At 36.6% G+C, this 17,650-nt stretch overlaps 1 protein-coding gene across 1 annotated transcript; it reads left to right on the top strand.

The window, feature by feature from the left end:
- The first annotated feature begins 1,364 nt into the window (after window positions 1–1,364).
- LOC105224635 (protein late bloomer) lies at window positions 1,365–14,737 on the top strand. Its single transcript, XM_011202787.4, has 5 exons — window positions 1,365–2,279; window positions 13,662–13,820; window positions 13,888–14,043; window positions 14,117–14,314; window positions 14,387–14,737. The coding sequence occupies exons 1-5, from the start codon at window positions 2,220–2,222 to the stop codon at window positions 14,456–14,458; spliced, it is 645 nt and encodes a 214-aa protein (XP_011201089.2). The 5' UTR covers window positions 1,365–2,219; the 3' UTR covers window positions 14,459–14,737.
- The last annotated feature ends 2,913 nt before the right edge of the window (window positions 14,738–17,650 follow it).

Below are 17,650 nucleotides of genomic sequence, written 5' to 3' on the forward strand. Positions count from 1 at the left end.
CGCACAAGTTCACAAATCTTACCCCACAACTTTTGCCGAATACCTCAAGAGCAAACTCCTCGAATGTTGAGAGTGTTTCCGCCCTCGTCTAAGACTGTCATTAGATCAATTAAGATCTGAATTACCGGAACGGACTTGAATTTATATCTGCTCTAAATCTTTCATCGTGGTAAAATTACTCAATATTATTTGGTGTATGTCTTCGGTTAAAAGAGTAACAAAAGGGACATTAGATTGAGGGGGTACTGGACTATATTAGATACCTTCTCTCAGATAAAACTCCACTCAAATTCACAAATTCGAAGTCAATAGCGATCACTGCAATGTTTTTTATTTCCGGAGCCCTTTTTTCATGATGTATGGATTTATTTCGGACGGTTGATGGTCACCACTATCCTAGCTTGATCGTCAGCTATCTTGCATCCCTTATAGCGTACTCAACCAAAAAAAACCCTGTTGGTAAAAGTACGCCACTTTGTGTTTCTGGTATAATTTTAGGAGTTAATGTCGATGTAGTGAAAAGTTTTAATTATAGCTGTCAACAGTTGAAGTATAGGCAAGGAGGGAGAGCTGACACTTTATTTGGTGTCTGTTCATATTTCGGTCAGCGTATCAAATTTTATTAAATTTAAGTTGATTCGGTATTGGCGGTGTTTTTGTTCGGGTCAACGATTTTGATGTTATCGGAATATCCCATACGTTCTTACAGATGAAGGTACAGGACCGATTTGGCAAAACACATCTCATTAGAGAAGCTTCAATGCGAGGTTAAAGATTAAGTATACGGTTAAATTCAGTATTAAACCTATGTAATCACCGACTGTTACCACTGTATTTGCCATTTGATGGGGGTACCGCTGGAAGCAGAAAACTATACTACACATCTAAGTTATGGCGTCGTTCTAGTGATTGCTGGGCCTATAAACATCTGGTAAAGTGTTGAGCTTTCATACTGTCTGTGGGTATGTGTGTATGTGTTAGCTACCGCCTGCCGCAAAGCGACTAAGACGCCTCCAAATGCTCACTCGCCACGTTAGAAAAAACGACGAATGAGAGCAAATCAAACAAAAAATCAAAGCGAAAACTATTCAATGTGGGCATGTTTGTATATATTACGAGTAAATATGCACACACATACATACAAACATACGTGTGTAGAAATCAACAGTGTCAACAGTTGATGTGCCTACCATTTGTTGTTATTAATTGTATTTGTTGTTACTGCTGTTGGTAATGAGCTTGGTGGTTGCCGCGTCTATTCACTGTTTATGAACATACACCGGAGTACATAGCGTTGTTTTTGTGCTCTTGCCGCTGCTGCTCTCGAATAAATGCAAATAAAGTAGCGTGACGCTATTTAGTTTGTTCGTGACCGTGGCCGTTGCGTCGCCATTCCACCGGTTCGCCAAATGTTTCGGTGAAGAGCTTTGCTTTGGAAAACGCTTTGGCCGTTCGCTTAGCTATGCTTTGATAGTTGGCCGCCTGTTGAGCACATTTGCCTTTGAGTAGCAGCGGAGTCGAGTCGTGCCACAGCAGCCACCATAGTCGTTGTCGTCGCTGGCTGTACGAGTCAATAATCGAGTCGAATTGCAGAGTAGTGACGTCGCTATTGAGTGCTTAGTTGGGACGCGAAAAAATCTGAAAATTTATTGCTTTTAAATTATTATTTACATACACATATGTACATACATATGCGTATGTTTTGTGAGTTCCCTGTTAACGCATAAACCTTCTTCGGCTTTTATTTTGTGCGTGTCTAGTGTTTGGTGTTGTTTTTTGGGGGGATTTCACGTTTTTGCGTCTAAACTTATGCCAGCATATGCTATACGCTTGGCGTGGACTTTCAAGATTGTTTTCGACAATTTTTCGCTATTTTTTGCCAATTGCCAACACTCGTGCATAGACGCTGAAATGTGAAAAAAATCGCTTTATTATTCAATCTACGCGTACTAAGGCATATAGAATGGACTAACATGCTGAGTGTTAGCAGACAGTATTCTATGCGATATTTTATTCCAAGTGTGTGAATTAATGATTCTCGTCGAGTATGTGGCGTGTTTATTTAATGTGCGATGCTTAAAGGTAGTCGTGATTTGGCGGTTTAAACGAATTGAGGCGCGCTTTCGAAATACCGGATAACTGAGTGTAATTGAGTGTGTTTTTGAAATTTTTACAATTATTGTTGTTGTATTGGAAAGGAATTACGAAATATTGCAAAAATGAGCTGCGCCACGGGCACACTTAAATACGCGCTATTCTTGCTGAATATGCTGTGGGCGGTAAGTTGTTGGCATTGTTGGAGTATAATAAGTATTTAGATTTAGACTTAGACCCTGCAGTGATCACAATATGAATATTATGAGCGACGTTAAATGTCAATGAAACCGTGTGCTGACAATAAATGTTTAAAAGCTACGATTTACAATTATACCTTACACTAAACTAGACCAAAGCCGGTAAGGCATAGTTAAATTCAGCAAAATTTGAAGTTTTAAATTTTTCGAAATAACTGCTTAATTTACACAGATTTTTGTGAGACAAAAAGCAGCAACACCGAAACTACAAAATATCTTACAAATCTTTTATGAAAATTTTTATTTTTATTATGATCCTTCAGCTATAGGCTACAGTGCTTCGATCCGAACAATTTGTTACAATTTTGTTTTTGGGATGGTCCTTTCAGCTCCTTCAGCGAATTTTGGTTTATCTCTTCGGTCGTCTGAAAACGGTTTCTATTCTGATCATTGTTGATTTGCATGTCAAACTCGTAAACTTATGTCCCGTCGGCAGTTATAATGCTCTCCATGAATGTGAGCTTGGAATGCGCACGATCAAGCATGTCCAAAGAGACCTGTTTACGGTACTCATTTTGAAAAAATTCAGCTTTATCAGGACGAGTCGAGCAAGAGCGCGTTTCATACCCAAAATATCCCCCAAAATCTTTCGAACGGACTCGCGAGAGTTGTTGAGCTCTCTTGTCATCTTTCTAACACTTGCCTGACAATTTTTGGGCACCATATCCTTCCCTTTTTTAATATTTCCAACAGTTGAAGAGGTCGAAGGTCGTCCAGTACGAGGCATGTCTTCAAAGATCTCTTGACCGTCTTTGAAGGATTTGCAACACTCGTAGGTTTGCGCTTTTCGTAAAACTGAATCACCGTAAGCCTTTTCCAACATTCGCAACGATTTCGCACACGAATGGGTCATATGTATGTAAATGTTGCAATATAAATTCACACTCTCCGACATTCCAATTGAATATTGGTGAAGTACGGAACGAAATAAAGTCAGTTACTACAAAAATGTTCTTCCCATTTGGTCTTTCCAATGGAATGGAGGTTTTCCCCTTTCTCAGTTTCTCCCGGTGTGTCTTGCGTCGAATACTCTCAGAGCTGGAGTGTTTTCGTCGTGTGTAAATTGACGTTGAGCAATACCAAAAGCTCTGCCAGGATCGGGAAGGACCGCTACGAGCTGTTCGAAATCAAACGAGGTTTAAGACAAGGCAACTCCCTATCGAGCGACTTCTTAAATAGAGAAGGTACAATCTTCTACAAGAGTGTACAACTGCTGGCGTACGCCGATGACATCGATATCCATTGGCTATCAAAATTTATTTTAAAATTTAAATTTTATTAAATATCCTCAGACTAATCAATTTAATTGCTATACGTCTTGTTGTTTCAAATTATATATATAAATACTTGTATACCAACTTCTATAAAAAAACGCGATATTTTCACTTCTTTCATAAGCAATCAAAAGCCGCTGAGTCGTATGAGTAACTTTAATAGCAAATTTGAAACGGATAATGGCAAAAGAGACATAAGTAGAGTTTCTGAATTTTTAGTACATGAGTAGAATTAAGTTTGTGGTATCGGGAAGGAGAGATATTAGAATTCAACTATGAATTTAGAAATGTAGTGCAAAAAAATTTCACGTATTAAAGCTTCTTGAACGCTTTAGCATTTAGAAACAATTACTTAAAGCAGTTTCTTCTTGTTTATAGGCGTATTCACCGCCTAAGCGATTATAGCCATTATAGCAGCTTACGCATTTCTCTTATTTCTGCCAAAAAACGCAGAACAAAAAACTGTTTAAAGTGTATAGAAGCATAAAATTTTCAACTGCTAAGCATAACTAAACATGCAAGACCAAAAAGCGCTCGTAATTAAGGCCTACTTACTCATCCAATCCATGCTCATTATTTTCTGCTGAAAAAATGAAATTAATAATTTTTTACACGCACAATTTCCCTTTTGCTGCACATATTACACATATGTATATACTATATATATATATGCCTACCTAACTGAAAAACATTATTATATCTAACTTACTAACGACCTACCGCACACATTAACGCTTCGCACGATAGGGCCACAAAGACCTTGGTGCGTCATATGCCCGCACCCATTGTAAACGTGGAGTCGCATCGCAACCCGTTGTGGTGGTGTTAACTTACTTAGTCGAAGTGGAAATGATATCATCTGTATTAATTTAAACTAGCAAGTTTACCTATACTTCTACATATACTCGTATACTGGGCTAGGAAAGTCTTTTGGCTTCCTCCGCGGCGTGACCAACGCAACGTCAAGGCAGTAAAGTTCACTGCGGCTGAGTTGAGCTTGCTCGTTTATGACGCTTTCATGTTTTTATTTATCTATGCTTATGTGTACGCATTTGTCATGTTTTTTGCTTGTCAATATTTTATTTTAATTTTCCACGTCTTAATTTCTTTCCTTGTCCCAGCATATTCTTGTGGTTACTGCCAACATACTCACGCATAAAATATTCTCCACAGATTGTGTTGGTTACCTATGGCGTTAACTGGATTAACACCATTAGCTGTTGCTGTCATTTTGGCTCAAGCAGTGAAATATTACCCACCTAAAAATAAGAGTATATCGTATTGTGTATTCACAATAGGGTGGGGCAAAGATTTACTTTTTACAATTTTCTACAAAAGCACAAAAAAGGATTTAAAAAATTTCAATACACATCCGATAAGTTTTGGCTCTTTCAGTGGATTTGTTTTCAAGACCTTAATTGACGTATAGTTTACCTTTTTTTCGATAGCAGATAAAGAATTTAAGTTTTGAAAAAAAAGTTTTCTATAAATTTATGTGGGTCAGTCAATTATACACATAATTATTAAAAACTAGTATAGTTCCAAAGCTTCTTCAAAATGAGATGTTGCAGTTATAGGTAAGGTCCTCAGAGATCTTAGATTTTTAATTATTTGTTAGGTTGTAGGTACTATCTTATCTGTAAAATAGATCTGCGGTTAAAAACTTCATACAAATTGCGAAAATATGCTTTACTCTTTAGCTTAGTCTTCGAGCGTTTGTGTTCTAAAGTATCTAACATCAATATCAATACATTTTTCATAGTAGGAACCATGAAATTACTCAAAATACAATACCTTCAGATTCAGATTTTTAAAACTAATATGCTTTTAAATGCCAGGTTCTGTGAATAGTTGGAATGAGATAGCAATTTGAACCTTAACTCAGAGATTTCAGCAGTTATATGAAGATTACTATTAACACAATGAAAAATATTAAGGGGTTACATGGGTTCCCTCGGGTAAAAAACAGCCTTTATAAATTTTTTTTTCGCATATAAAAAGAGAACATCTTATTAGAATTTTTTTTGTTACAAAACATATACTATTAACAAAGAAATTCTGAAATGTTTGGAAAAGAATATTTTAAACTCGACCATTGCGACGCCATTTCCGGTGACGCCTCGGAAAAAAGATGAGCCTTCGGTGGCAGGATAAATCCTTACAGGATCATCTAAAGTGAAAAAATACGATTTTTTTTTAAATATGTAGTTGAAATCGAAAAAAAGTCTTTAAGAAGATCGGTTGAGTAGTTTCGAGAAATCTTGCAAAGCGGCTTCAAAAACACAGTTTTGAGGAAAACGCGTCAAAAGACAGCGCACTTATCCTAGTTCTAGTTCTTAAGGCTGCATCGCCGAAAATAATACTCGGATTAACTTGAAAATTTAGGACAATATTCTAGAGATGTTGTAGAATTTAATTACAAAATAAAAAAAAAATCGATTTTTTGAAACTCGTAAGCCCATGTAACCCCTTAAGAGAGTTCTTCAGGATAATAAAATGTTATGCTGAAAGCCTTTCTATTTTTTGGCAAATCCAGATTTTATTATTAAACACAGTTACAACCGGCGGCCATACATGATGTGATGAGTTTTTTTTCAGTTTCGGCGGTATCATTACAGCAAAGAAACCCTTGAATTCTAAAGAAGGGAAAGTGTCGCTGTGTTTCAGATCAGCTGAATACGGTGCAAGCGGAAGCAATTGTAAGACCCAACTTGGCATTGCTTTTCATGATTTCTGACCCGGTGAATCAGCGCATTGGGAGATCGCAAGGCATCTACTTTGAACGAGGATTTCGCATTCTCAAAATTTCATAAGACATGTATCTGAATTGTTTATTTGCTGATTTCTCATATGTTCTCGGCTTTGTTTCTCGGCTTTAATTGAGTCCTCATTATATTGTTTTCATCCTACTCGAAAACCAGTCAAAAGTTTGATTTGTATTGACACGTCAACAACAATAGCCGAGCTAATACTCATTTCTGTTTAGGAAAATGTGTTTATTAAAGTTTAGGAAAAAACGACAAACGAGTGAAGTGCTTCACTTTGCCACCAAAGTCCAGTGGAATCAAACTTATTGCTGTTTAGTTAATGTTATGTCTTCAATGGGAGTAAAGTGCTGTCTTTGCTTTGCGGTTGTATGGTCTATAGCAACAGAGCTGTATTAAGTATTTTGAATCACTGTTAACTTACGAAAAAAAAGACACTTCATGTCTTAGTTTCAGTATCAGAAATTTGCATTTGGTGTTTTGCTTTTATACTCCATCTAGCAAATAAAGAATTCATCATTGCATGAATTGAAAGAATTCCAAGTAAAACGGATGATGTGACCTGTATCTATGAACTTAAATCTTCAAGCATACATGAGTCATATACAAGTGTATAATTGACTGCTAGTTGCTAGTTTGTATTGGGAATTTTTTTGCCATGAATAATCAATTCTATAAATCAAAGTCTAATCAAATTCGAAAAAAGCGAAAAAGTAATTAATTCGGTAAAGAAATTATACCCCAAATCGTACGTATGCTTGTATATGTCGTCACCTAAAATGCAAAATAACGTAAAATCACTTTCCAGGCGAAAGAAGAACGATATAACAGAAACCACTCAAATTGAACAAAATTTAATGGTATAATGGTTATATATTGGTTATCATTGACTCATATTGAAATAAAATTTAAGGATATATATGTATTGGTTATTATATCTGACAGCGATATTTCATTTTTTTTGATGATATGCTGTTTTGCATTTTAGGTGACGATATGTATGTAGTATATATTTTGTTAAATACCTATGTGATATTCCAATACTTCTAGTGGAACATTTCCGTGCCAATAGTTACAACTTTGATATTAATTTATGCATATTCCGTTTAAGCATAGACATTGGAATTATCAGATTATCTGTTTACAACTACAAAAATTTCAATTATACGCCCCCAATAATAGCATGCACTTTATATAAGTACACACATAAGTAATTTCTTGTATACTCCTACACCCCTACATGGCAATTCATTAGCAATTCATTTTGGCGCACGTGTGATAGAGTCAATTTGTTGATTTGCCGCCATTTTTTTATACCCGAGCGCAACAGAGTTGCAAACAAGTTTATTATGGTAATGGTCATTTAACGGTTGTACTATATGTAACGGCATAAGCAATCGAGATATGCATAAAATTTATATGTGAAGTTATACATATATGAGTGTTATTGATTTTATTAGTTTTTTATTAGGCACACCCTGCTCTTTGTCTATGCGAAAAATAATTGGAATAGAAATCCCGTTGCAAGTCACATTTCATATATAGGGTGATTTTTTAAGAGCTTGATAACTTTTTTTAAAAAAAAAACGCATAAAATTTGCAAAATCTCATCGGTTCTTTATTTGAAACGTTAGATTGGTTCATGACATTTACTTTTTGAAGATAATTTCATTTAAATGTTGACCGCGGCTGCGTCTTAGGTGGTCCATTCGGAAAGTCCAATTTTGGGCCACTTTTTCGAGCATTTCGGCCGGAATAGCCCGAATTTCTTCGGAAATGTTGTCTTCCAAAGCTGGAATAGTTGCTGGCTTATTTCTATAGACTTTAGACTTGACGTAGCCCCACAAAAAATAGTCTAAAGGCGTTAAATCGCATGATCTTGGTGGCCAACTTACGGGTCCATTTCTTGAGATGAATTGTTGTCCGAAGTTTTCCCTCAAAATGGCCATAGAATCGCGAGCTGTGTGGCATGTAGCGCCATCTTGTTGAAACCACATGTCAACCAAGTTCAGTTCTTCCATTTTTGGCAACAAAAAGTTTGTTAGCATCGAACGATAGCGATCGCCATTCACCGTAACGTTGCGTCCAACAGCATCTTTGAAAAAATACGGTCCAATGATTCCACCAGCGTACAAACCACACCAAACAGTGCATTTTTCGGGATGCATGGGCAGTTCTTGAACGGCTTCTGGTTGCTCTTCACCCCAAATGCGGCAATTTTGCTTATTTACGTAGCCATTCAACCAGAAATGAGCCTCATCGCTGAACAAAATTTGTCGATAAAAATGTTCGAACCGAACACTGATTTTGGTAATAAAATTCAATGATTTGCAAGCGTTGCTCGTTAGTAAGTCTATTCATGATGAAATGTCAAAGCATACTGAGCATCTTTCTCTTTGACACCATGTCTGAAATCCCACGTGATCTGTCAAATACTAATGCATGAAAATCCTAACCTCAAAAAAATCACCCTTTACTTATGTATGTATTTCAAATGCAACTGGATTTCTATTTTGGTAGTTACTTATACATATTTCATTATTTGTGTTAAAAGAAGCTTGGTTATTGGGCTATTTGGTAGATTTGCGAATAGCGTTCACTTTGCTCTGTTCCCCAACGTCCTTTAGCCGAGCTTCACACTTTTTCTGTGCATTCTATTTAGCATAATGAGAATGATTCGATTTATTGATAAGGTAATTCCATAATACCACTCTCATAGAAACCTATTGGCAAAAAAACTGTACAGTCGATTTTCACAAGCTTCTCTAGGCGCATTTTTCACTAGCAAATCATTCGTTATGAACAGGAACAGTAGTAATCCTTGGTACATTGTCCGGACCAACCACCGGAGCTAGCGAGTTTATATCGATATGTACGGTCTTACAGATACAGCTCAATTCTTTTTCTACTAGCCAAAGTTCTCCGCTTTTGGATGATGGTTTCCATCAGAAGGTCTAATTGTCTACAATACAGGTCTGAATTAAGAGTTTGGCTATAAGCCCGCTGCTCATAGTAGATGAGTCTCAGGTAATTCCATCAAATACATTGCAACACTTTTCTGACCGACAACTCTAGTTTGGCCACCGTTTGGGCCCATTTACAAACCAACACCGCTTTCGCTGAAATTGTTCGTAGATTAAATTCGGTTTATTTTTGCGTTAATTCGTGGGATACCCGTGATATATGGGAGGAAAAGTGAGACGTTTATTTCCTCAGAGGTCAAACATCTTAAATGAATTTATAACTAATTTCAAATATTTAACAACCTCAATAGTTCTATATCCCCGCAAAACTAATACGGCTGGGTAAACTGACGTTGAGTAACACCAAAAGCTCCGTCAGGATCGGGAAGGGCCTCTCCGAGTCGTTCGATATCAAACGAGGTTTCAGACAAGGCGACTCCCTATCGTGCGACTTCTTCAATCTGCTGCTGGAGAAAATTATTCGAGCTGCAGAACTTAATAGAGCAGGTACAATATTTTATAAGAGTTTACAGCTGCTGGCGTATGCCGATGATATCAATATCCGCGCCGTTAGTTCTGCTTTCTTCAGACTGAAGAAGGAAGCAAAGCAGGTGGGTCTGGCAGTGAACGTGAGGCAAGACGAAATATCTCATGCCATCAAACAAACAGTTGTCGCACTCGCGACTTGGCTCCCACGTCACTGTTGACAGTCATAACTTTGAAGTCGGAGATAATTTCGTCTATCTTGGAACCAGCGTAAACACCACCAACAATGACAGCCTGGAAATCCAACGCAGGATAACTCTTGCCAACAGGTGCTACTTCGGACTGAGTAGGCAATTGAGAAGTAAAGTCCTCTCTCGACGAACAAAAACCAAACTCTATAAGTCACTCATAATTCCCGTCCTGCTATATGGTGCAGAGGCCTGGACGATGACAACAACTGATGAGTCGACGTTGCGAGTTTTCGAGAGAAAAGTTCTGTAAAAGATTTATGGTCCTTTGCGCGTTGGCCACGGCGAATATCTCATTCGATGAAATGATGAGCTGTGTGAGATATACGACGACATTGACATAGTTCAGCGAATTAAAGGACAGCGGCTACGCTGGCTAGGCCATGTTGTCCGGATGGATGAAAACACTCCAGCTCTGAAAGTATTCGACGCAGTACCCGCCGCGGAAAGCAGAGGAAGAGGAAGACTCCACTCCGTTGGTAGGACCAAGTGGAGAAGGATCCGACCTCACTTGGAATATCCAATTGGCGTCACGTAGCGAAAAGAAGAAACGACTGGCGCGCTGTTGTTAACTCGGCTGTAATCGCGTAAGCAGTGTCTACGCCAGTAAAGAAGAAAAATAGTTCTTTAAAGCGCGACGGTTTCGAAAATTCGGTTTGACTCGTTTATCACCAATCCTTATGCGCTTTTAATTTGGAAATTGCTATAATTTGCGTGCACATTACGTACGAAACCTAATATGTGTTAAGTAATTGTCGTGCGCAAGCATATTAGTTGCGCCATTAGTCAGTGCTGTGTCCAGCCTATGCGCCGGAACGCATGAAAGCTCGATTGCTTGTCCATCTCAAATTTCCCCCATCAAAAACGTTTGTCATGCAACATGCCATTGTTTCAGAGAATTTGCGCACTGTGGCTTTTAAAATGAATTCACACACGCCTGTCACTCACCCTCTTACAGACCTTGTTTTCTCCAACAGAGTTAAGCAACGCTAATATTTGCGTTATAAACTATAAATACTGTGACTGAATCAAGAATCTGTCGGCACCACTCAAGTTTTCAAGCTTCAATTATGGAAAAGTTGTTTTCTCAAAAGGGAAGGGAAACGAAGCGACATGTTAATGAAAAGATTTACGGCAGCTTTATTGTTGCTTGACTTTAATTGTCGTTTAATTTGTAATAAGCAGCTTTTTACCGATTGCGATTTGAGCAAAGCTTAGAATATATTGTGCAATCAATTAGCAAAATGAATAATATACTCAATTGCTTAGTAAAAAAAAGTTTATAATATGGACACAAATAGTATAAAAAATTTAACTATAACTTTTAATTTAGAAAGGTATCTACTCAAACGATGAATCGGTTCGAATATAGGATAGTTAATTGGATGAAAAGAAGAGCTCAAAACTGCGGAGGCATGCCTAAATTACTCATAGCGATATATGTGCATATGTAGAGCGATATATGGTAGATTAAAAAAAAATGAACCGTTCTTTAAAGCGAATACTAAAACTCTGGTTTTTCTTTTTTCTTATCTAGGTTATTGACAAATTATTGTTTACAATGAATTACTATAAAAATCAGGCTCAGATATTAAAGAGAGCAAATTATGTATTGTTTAAGTATGTAAAAGAATGGTTTCTGGCCACTTCCAAGGAAATGGCGCTCAGAGAACTTTCTTCACTTGCCTGGACTTCTACACATGGCTCCATCCATCCAAATTCGACATAAAGTTGCTATACTATGTATCGAGAAATGTAAGCTTAAGGCACATAAAATTAAACAAAAATCCAATTTAGACGATTTTTTATGGGGCGTAAGACAATTTGTACACTTCCGTGTTTCATGGCCTTTTTGATTTTTCCAAATATTCCAAAATATTAGAGTGTTTCTCTTGCGTTTTTTTAACGTGTGGTTTTCAGCACTTTATTCGAAGTTCGTCTTTTTGATAGCTGGTACTTGAGTTATTCTTAGTTTGGTTTGTCATTTTATAATACAAAGACTTACTATGAAGCAATTTTTGCAAATTGTGCAAATCTATTACTAAAAGAATCGATCGATTCGAGCGGCCCTTCGCACACTGCGTCCAATGTTCGGTCACCATATTCACCCAGCAGACTCGGTTATTCGAGCAACCATGGATCGGTCCTGCCCTATGTTTACTCTAGTGGATAATGCGCTGTGGAACAGCGTATCGAAGAGGACGCAAATGCGTCCAACCGCCATCAATAATTTCTGGATAATTTTGTGGAAGAATCTTGGTTTGCAGTCTTACATAATTCAATTCGAGCAAGAATTAAAGCCGTACAACGATAAAAGGCGAAGTAAGTTCGGTGAAATAACCACCGATCCCGATTTTCATAAGGAAATTTTGTTCAGCGATGAAGCTCACTTTTGGTTAAATAGGTACATTAATAAACAAAATTCTCGCTTCAAATGATGATAATCCTCCACAAGCCATTGTTGAGAGGTCTGCTTTATAGGCAGAGGGAATCATTGGTCTATATTTCTTCAAAAGTAAAGCCGTCCGTAATGTTATAGTCAATGCGGACTTTAATTGACTTTTTCGTGCCTGAATTGGAGGACTTTAAGTTTCAACAGAACGGCTCTACATGCCATACATCCAATGAAAAAATAAATTTATTGAAGGGAAATTTTTTGTGAGTAAATTCTTGGCCATAATATTAAATTATATGTGTTGTATTTCTTCTTGAAAACCACATATCTAAACAACACATTTAATTGTCCAAGTATAAGAACTTTTTCAATAGCCTTTCTGTAAAGAATTGTTTCACGTGAATCGCTCAACTTATGGTCAACATAATCGGCATACTGAGCGTACTATTGTGAGACCCAACATTCATTATTGAATAATATTCGACCGAATAGACCACGTAAAGCAGCTGTAGTTTAAAGTGTACACGAAGATCGTGGAGAGTCGATTCGGTGTCGTGTGACTTTTTCTTGTGAGAATATGTAGAGTCTAAAGTCTATGCGGACAAACTCGCTTCGATTCAAGTCTTGGAGCAAAACATCAAGAGTGTCATTCGCCAGTTACCAGTCGAAATGCTCGAATGAGCTATCAAAAATTGGACTGAACAGATTGACGTAGCCCTGGCCAACATTTGAAAGAGATAGTCTTCAAAAAATAAATACCAAATAATGTTGTTTCGAATTATAATAAAAAACATTCTCCATTAAATTTGAAATTTCTGTGTTCTTTCATTAAATAACTCAGAAGGGCTTAACTGAAGTACTGTAAGAAACCTGCTTTACGATTTTATTCATGCTCAGAAGTTCATAGCGAATTTTGAGGCAGCAAGATATCACAGTTGCCGGTTATAGTTTTCGATTGTGTGATCATTTGGAATACTTTTTGCTTAAACCAGTTCCATTATCGGTTTTGAGAACTCAAACGATTAATTTCCTGCTTAAAAATAACATGTACTTCAGATTATTGAGGATTTCACACATATTGTAGTTTCTAATGAGAAAGTTTTAGATTATACATAAGCTTTTATTGAACCTCAACACATTGTATCTACAAAAATGTCTCTTTTTTATTTCTTCCAGATCTTGGGTATCCTGGTGGTAGTTTTCGGTGGCCTTGGCTGGGGCGCTATGCCACAGAGCTATGCCATCGGCTTTATTACTATGGGCGGTGTCATCTTATTCATATCATTCTTCGGCTGCTTCGGCACAATGCGCGAATCGGCGCGCCTTTTGTGGACGGTAACAGAAATTATTATTTTTATGTTTATTAATTTTTCATTACCACTAATTTTATATATTTATATAGTATGCGACTTGCATCTTCGTGCTGATCATTGTAATAGTGGCGTTCATTTGTCTGAGCACGCGCGATGTTTTCAAGCGCTACGCCATGGATGGTGTAGAGGAGCAATGGCGCAAGGAGCTGCTGCAACCGGGTTCCATGGACACCGTGCAGTCGGTGGTATGTAAAATCATAGTGATTGCATTTTAGCATACATAAATATATCTATTTCATTTAATTATTTTTCTTAAAGTATTCCTGCTGTGGTCTCAACTCTGCTGAGGATTACATACGCATTGCACGCGCGCCACCCGCCAGTTGCTGCAAGGACTCGAATTGCATAAATCCCTTGAACCTCTACCTCACAGGTTGTTTGCCTAAGGTTGAAGAAGCTTTTGCCGACGAGGCCACTGTTACGGCATACCAGCAGTATGGCCTGTTGGCCTTTGGTGTGAGTATAACGCAGCTTCCATGTCAAGTATTTTTTAACTAAATTTGTTTGCATATTATAATTTATTTGCAGTGCCTCATTCTGCTTTTGACGGTCATACTGGCAATACATTATCAGAATCGCAAACGGCGTTTTAGTTACTAAGCTTTTGTTTAGTTAATGTGAAAGCTTAAAAGCATTTGAGTCTCACTTGTGTAGCTTTTATTGAAATGTGAAACGATTTTATTATAAATAACTTTTTTATTACTTATAAATTTATATAAGATATTTGCATTTAATATTAATAACTGTTTAGCTTTCAATGAATGCTTTTATGCAATGTCACATGTACCTCCAAGCCAATCGAATAAATAACTTTAATATAATTATTGTACAGTGTTAGATAATATATATTTAAAAATATATTTATTTATTTGAAATCCAGTGGATTTTATTGTACATTAATTTTTTGAAAATGTTTTTCGTAATTTAACTTTATAGTAATTTTAGTGTGTAGAAAAATAAAAATATGAAAGAAATCTCTTTTATATTTAAAATACGACTTTGTAAAAGATATTTTCCAGAGCTGCAAATCACCACAAAAATGGTCGCGGTTGGATTCAGTTCAAATGGTTTAGTTCTTTATATAATTGGTATGGAGATACCCATATGCATAGTGCAGGTCGAATCGAATCGAAAGGCGTATGCGGTAAATGTTTTACGAATTATTCTGAACAACTATGCTTAAGAGACAATGGGTCTACAACCGGTTTTGAGCCAGCAATTTTCAAGGCGAAGTTAAAAAAAAAACCGAATAATCGGTTTTATGGATGATATGATGTATAGTATATGATAGTTATCCGATTTGGCCGATTCCGGCGAATTATCCATAAAATATCACAATGCTCCTTAAAATTCTTCGGATATCTCAAAAAATGTCGAACTTTTTTTTATGATCCCTAAATCACGAAAATACGGCGGCTCTAAACAGTGAGCGGTGTCTACGTTAATAAAGAAGAAGAAAGAATTATTAAGTTACTAACTGTGGGTTTGATAAATTTCCGTTACAAAATTAAGCAAATTTTTAGCAACTTATCATTAGGTCTGTGTTTTTTTCACATCGTGTATTATTTAAATTAAAAATTTATTGGAGATTTTCATTTGGAACCGATCCGAACCATGTGTTTTAAGTAGTTTTCGATTCGTTTTTCGAATTTAAAAATAATAGCGCTTTGGTTCGTGGTTTAAAGCCATAAAAAGAGGCGGTTCGGTTCAAAATCTGTATTTTCACATTCTCTTCTAAAACGTTTTTTACCTGTTTCTTTTCCATGATATCGGAAATCTCTCGTTGAAATAATGATATCAAAACTAGTATTACGAATTTTTAGGACAATGTAAAAGGTAAGAAGATCATATTATATGTACATACTTACATATAACTCCGGTTGGAGTTTTGGACCTCCTCAGCGATTATTTTTAACGTCGTGATGAGGGGTCTCAGTAAGTGCAGAGATTCTTAGAGCGATGCTGACGGTAGATTAGCTAATAGCAGGGCTCCAAAACCTGTAAGGTGGAAGGTTAATACAGAAGCTAAAACAGTCCGCAGTCCTTTTCTGACGGAAGACGTGGCGCCTGCTTCACATAATATTGACGGCTACAGCGGGCGTCTGTCTTTGATCAAGCGGTTGATCATGTACAGGCAGGTTCGAAGGCCAAAGACCGCTGCCCCACCAACGAATTAGAAAACCTGATCTAATCACCCATCTTGCAGGGGTTACGTTCTACTTCAACTACCAACTTCTCCATACCTAACATATGTATTTAGTACATACATAAGTACCTCTTTTCAAGGCACCTGAAGTAAACTGAAGTCAGCTGATACAATTGTTTCAAAAAACGGCTGCTGTGATGTTATTACCGTTTGCGGAACCAAGTTCTGAGTATTTTCAGAAATTATCTAAATAAAAATATATTAATAAGAAACTACTATTAAATTAGAATAAAAAGTTATTTATTATTTCTGGTTTTAGAATTCTTTAAATATGAGCGATTTATAAATACTTTATACTTAGGGTCCCGTGAGGGTTATCAACAGCCAAACGAACTGCATAGTTGCTTTTGTGAAAAACAAATATTAAGCAATTATTTTACGATGTTTTTAATTTAAAAAATACACTGATAAATTTACGAAATAAAAACAATCTGCAAACAACATTCATCAAAAATGATAAGGAAGTTGAAGTCATCTCTCTGTATTCAATGCGAATAATTCCGTTATACATTGTGACAAAAAAGTACCCGAATTTAATTATTCATCTATATTTATTTTGTTGCCTTCAAAGTAATCCCCACTAATACAGTTACATATGCCAAGGATTTTTCAGTACTCGTAACCCTTTTCATAAGCACTTTTTGGTATGGTCTTCAGTCCTTCAGCGAATTTTGCTTATCTCTTCGGTTAACTGAATACGGATTCCACGGAGCAGCAATTTCAGTTTGAGGAACAAGAAAAAATCATATGGAGCTAAATCTGGTGAATAACACTAGCATTACGATTTTCAAGCAGCTATAGCCTTCACTTTTTAATAGTTTTATCGGTTGAAGAGGTCGACCAACTTAGCAAAATACATTTCTTTTAGAATTTAATTACACTTTCTGGGTGCTTTTTTGCCCCAATATAAATTACCAAAAGTGTGTGTACAATGTACTTTTATATGAAAGAAATATGAACATCGTTTTCTGTCTAGGAATTTCAGTTACAACATTACATGTGTTGACTAATTACATCTCTTGCAGAGATAAGAGTCACCAATGCTGTAAAATATCTCCGCGTTGACAATTTCAACATTCACGGTTTATTTAATTTGTGTAACATTAGGTACATAGCGATAAAATGTGATAATTTTGGACGATGATTTAATGAAGGTCGTTTGATTAACTTTTAGGCCACAATAGACGAAGACTGCAGTTCAAATCAGCAGAATAACAAAAGCAGTTTCATATTCTATCTTTTATTCGCCTAACTGTTGTTTAATCACAGTTAATTGTAATGCTCAATTAATAGCTGTTCGCTGCGATGGCTTTGCTAATAACGCTTAAGTGGAGGCGATATACATATCCAGTACCTCTGGTTAAAGGTGAATAATATCAAAACTCTCCAGAGCACTCTATTGCTTCCAAAGTACACTTATCAGACTGTACAATACTGAGATCTTCTAACAATGGTTATGAAGACCACGGTTTCATTATACCTGTAGATCCATTCCCGCACTTAATTGAGCCTCTGAAAGATGTTTGCTTTAATAATCCCTCTTCATTGGATATCATGACTGTATCTTCAAAAAACTGTACATATGT

Source organism: Bactrocera dorsalis, chromosome 3 (assembly GCF_023373825.1).
Source record: "Bactrocera dorsalis isolate Fly_Bdor chromosome 3, ASM2337382v1, whole genome shotgun sequence".
Classification (NCBI taxonomy): domain Eukaryota; kingdom Metazoa; phylum Arthropoda; class Insecta; order Diptera; family Tephritidae; genus Bactrocera; species Bactrocera dorsalis.

Coding starts and splice junctions, on each gene's coding strand:
- LOC105224635 (XM_011202787.4), top strand. CDS start 2,220: ATGAGCTGCGCCACGGGCACACTTAAATACGCGCTATTCTTGCTGAAT. Junction 2,280..13,661: donor TGCTGAATATGCTGTGGGCG/GTAAGTTGTTGG, acceptor TATTTCTTCCAG/ATCTTGGGTATCCTGGTGGT. Junction 13,821..13,887: donor CGGCGCGCCTTTTGTGGACG/GTAACAGAAATT, acceptor ATATTTATATAG/TATGCGACTTGCATCTTCGT.